General features: G+C 43.9%; 1 protein-coding gene across 1 annotated transcript; it reads left to right on the top strand.

Moving 5' to 3' along the window:
- Window positions 1-468: 468 nt before the first annotated feature.
- On the top strand, window positions 469-1,684 carry LOC308536323 (proteasomal ubiquitin receptor ADRM1-like; the record flags this gene model as incomplete). The annotated part of the gene is given in 2 exon segments (XM_081115451.1): window positions 469-555; window positions 557-1,684. Coding segments are annotated over 2 exon segments (1,215 nt in total).
- Between the last annotated feature and the right edge of the window lie 2,396 nt (window positions 1,685-4,080).

The following is a 4,080-nucleotide window of genomic DNA, read 5'->3' as shown; positions in this document are numbered from 1 at the left end:
CCACTGTGGAAAACAGTATGGAGTTTCCTCAAAAAATTTAAAAATGGAACTGCTATTTGGCCCAGTGATCTCATTTCTATAAATATATCCTGAGAAACCTGAAACACCAATCAGGAACAATATATGCACCCCTATGTTCATAGCAACACAATTTATAATAGCTAAGCTCTGTAAATGGCCAAAGTACCTCAAAGGAGATGAGTGGATAAAAAAAAAAAAAAGCTGTGGTATATCTACACAATGGAAAACTACACTGCTGTAAAAAAAGAAGAAACACTTAAATTTTGCAACAGCATGGACGGTCCTGAGAGTATTATGCTAAGCAAAATAAACCAGAAAAAGTAAGTATCACATGATCTCACTCATATGTGGAATCTAATGAACAAAATAAACTGATGAACAAAACAGATCCAGAGAAGAGCGATCACGCACGGTACATCTCTCAGCCGAGTCTCCGCGTTGGCCAGGATGGCGACTTCAGGCGCTCTGTTTTCTAGCCTGGTGCCAGGCTCCCGTGGGTCCTCCAAAAAGTATTTGGTGGAGTTTCAGGAAGGAAAAAATGTCATTAAAAGGAACAACTGTCACCCCAGACAAAAGAAAAGGGCTCGTGTATATTCAGCAGACAGATGACTCCCTCATTCACTTCTGCTGGAAAGACAGGACATCTGGGAATGTGGAAGATGATTTGATCATCTTCCCTGATGACTGTGAGTTCAAGCGTGTGCCGCAGTGCCCCAGCAGGAGGGTCTACGTGCTCAAGTTCAAGGCAGGGTGCAAATGGCCCTTCTTCTGGATGCAGGAGCCTAAGGCGGACCAGGACGAGGAGCATTGCCAGAAAGTCAACGAGTATCTGAACAACCCACAGATGCCCGGAGCACTGGGAGCGAGCGGGAGTGGAGGCCATGAGCTGTCTGCACTGGGAGGCAAGGGCGGCCTGCAGAGCCTGCTGGGGAACATGAGCCACAGCCAGCTCATGCAGCTCCTCAGACCCGCCGGCCTCAGAGGACTGGGTGGGCTGGGCGCCCGGACTGGGCCAGGCCTGGCCAGCTTACTGGGGAGTGGAGGGCCTCCAGTGAACAGCTCCTCATCCAGCTCTCAGAGCCAGTCAGCAGTGGTGACCCCGTCCTCCACCACCTCTTCTGCCCGAGCCACCCCAGCCCCTTCTGCTCCAGCAGCTGCCTCGGTGACCAGCCCGAGTCCCATGCCCAATCCAGGTAATGGAACCAGCACAGCAGCCAGCCCAACCCAGCCCATCCAGCTGACCGACCTCCAGAGCATTCTACCCACTATGAACGTGCCGGCCGGGCCAGGAGGCAGCCAGCAAGTTGACCTGGCCAGTGTCTTAACGCCCGAGATCATGGCACCTATCCTCACCAACTCGGACGTCCAGGAGCGCCTGCTACCCTACCTGCCCTCTGGGGAGTCGCTGCCACAGACCGCAGAGGAGATCCAGAACACACTGACCTCCCCCCAGTTCCAGCAGGCCCTGGGCATTTTCAGTGCGGCCTTGGCTTCAGGGCAGCTGGGCCCCCTCATGTGCCAGTTTGACCTGCCTGCAGAGGCCATCAACAAGGGTGATGTGGAAGCTTTTGCTAAAGTGATGCAGAACAGTGCCAGATCGGAGCAGATGGAAGGCGATGGGAAGGACAAGAAGGAGGAAGAGGAGGACATGAGCTTAGATTAAGCTATTTGCTGTCTTTTACGGGCGGGGCTCCTGGTTGTGTGGATGAGCAGTGTGTTGGTGGGCCGTCACACACCCTCACACCTCTGTTCTAACTTGCTAATAAATAAAAGTTTTCCTTTTACCTGAAAAAAAAACAAAAAAACAAAAACAAAAACAGATCCAGAGACATAGAAGCATGGAACAGACTGAGGAATTTCAGAAGGAAGGCAAAGGTGGGAGTGGGTGGGTGGGGAGAGATTAACCTAACCAGGAAATATATATATATATATATATATATATATATATATATATAGCCTATGGACACAGACAATAGTGTGATGAATACCTGGGAGGGGTTAGTGCAGGGTAGAGGGGGTGGTCAATGGGAAAAAATAAAGGGGACATCTGTAACACTTTCAACAATAAAGATAAATTTTAAAGAAAAGAATTATGATGCAAAAAATAATTTTGCAAGACCTCCAATAGAAGAATTTGAGCTAATCAGGGATATTAGAAGAAGGCATCCATGAGGAAATAACTTGGAACTAAGATCTTCAGAGTGAGTAAGGATTAACTAAACTGGGCATGGGAAGAACAATCTGAATAAAGGTAATGTAGCATTTACAAAGGGCCTGAGGTAGGCAAGAATTCTTTTAAGAAATGATAAAAGATCAATATCACTTTGGCAGAGTCATAAAAGGTGAGAGTGACGCAAGTAACAGAGGAGAAACAGTGCATCTGTAGGGTTTATTGGTTGCAACCAACTCTGGTTTACGTAAGTAAAGTGAAATTTTTGGGAATGATAGTGGAGCTCACATAATTGATTGATTGATTGAAAGGCTTTCAAATAGGCAGGATTCAAAACACTTGAAAGGACTAGAGAAGAGGAAGTCCAGAATAACCTTTTAGTAGGAATGGTCAAGTCTGGGTTCTACTTCTTGAATGAATCAATTTGAACCAACTTTCACCTCTTTGTTGCTTTGCTCAAATTCTTACAGCATCCCGCTTTTAAGATGTGCTTGCCCTTTGCCTAGGGCAGGCAGGGTACCTAATTGATGCTTCCACCAAACTTTGTAATTAGGAAGGAGGAATGGATACTGAGCAGCTCAAAATGAACAATGTACACTATAGTTTGTCAAGAACCATACCACAATATTTAACAGAATTGACTTTTATTCATAATGCAAGAAGGAACCTATAGATTCTTCTAAGCCTGGGCAGGGGGGGGGGGGTTGTTACATTATTGGGATTACATTTCTGAAGGACCCTCTGGCTGGTGTGTAAATAATGGATGAAAATGAGGCAACAGTAGAGTTCAGGAGAGAAACTAGGCCAGTAGGAATAGGGGTTTGGACTACAGTGGTAGCAGTGGAATTGAGAAATGACTTGATGAATTCAGAATATATTGGAGAACATATTTTGTCTATGTACAATCCTAAGTTTTAAACATTTTATTTCTATTTTCCTCACATAAGATTTACATATATGTTAATGTTGTAAACTGTCTAAAATCCTTTGCAGAATGAAATTGTCAAATAAATCGTTTTAAAAAGTAATGAATAAATAAATATTTTATTTCTGTCAGTGAAAGCCAGGAATGGACTCTATGCAAACAGATTGCACTATCAAGTATGGAACAAGAAAATGTCTGATAAATAATCCTACTCATTAACTAAAATATATTCAAATTCAAGGCAGCCCCTTACACTGAGGTGACTAACAGTACTAGGCAATACTCCTCATGACCAATATCTTTCTCCTAGTCATTCACATAAAAAGTCAAAATTTTCAAAAGGAGAAGTACCCAAAATTTCAGAAGGAGAAAAAGAAACACACCTCATTGTGCTGAAGCCCCCACAAGTGGTGGGGTCTTACATATTTTGGCAGAATTGTTCTGTAACCAGGCTATTATCTAGTCATCCCAAACTGAGATTAACTTCTCAGTGAGTCTCTCTATGGTCTGCTGAGTTAGATTACAAATTCTTCCAGAGAAATATTCTAACTTTCTAATATCTCCCCAGTGCACCTAATCCTGTGTTCCGACTCAGCCTTGCCTCAGTGTGTACTATTGTTTATTGCAAGATACCAGAAGCAATTTGATGAGCTGCATCCCCAGGATAGGTGGGGAAAGCATTGATCTATACTGCTTAACTTCTTATTCTAGGTAATTCTTCAAGTCAACAAATTCTTACCACCTATTCACTCTATACCAAGTTGTTCTAGGCACTACAGAGCCTCTTCTCGAGTTTTATTGTACATACAAATTACAGTGGGGCCTTGACTTACGAGTGTCCCGACTAATGAGTTTTTTGAGATACCAGCTGTCTCTCGGCCGATTTTTTGCATTGAGTTGATAGAGTAATTTGAGTTAATGAGCTCCTTAATGAGCTCGGTCTCAGAACGAATTAAACTCGTAA

Source organism: Myotis nattereri, assembly GCF_964212035.1.
Source record: "Myotis nattereri genome assembly, chromosome: X".
Taxonomy (NCBI): Eukaryota; Metazoa; Chordata; class Mammalia; order Chiroptera; family Vespertilionidae; genus Myotis; species Myotis nattereri.
This window is presented reverse-complemented; position numbering and strand designations above follow the sequence as displayed.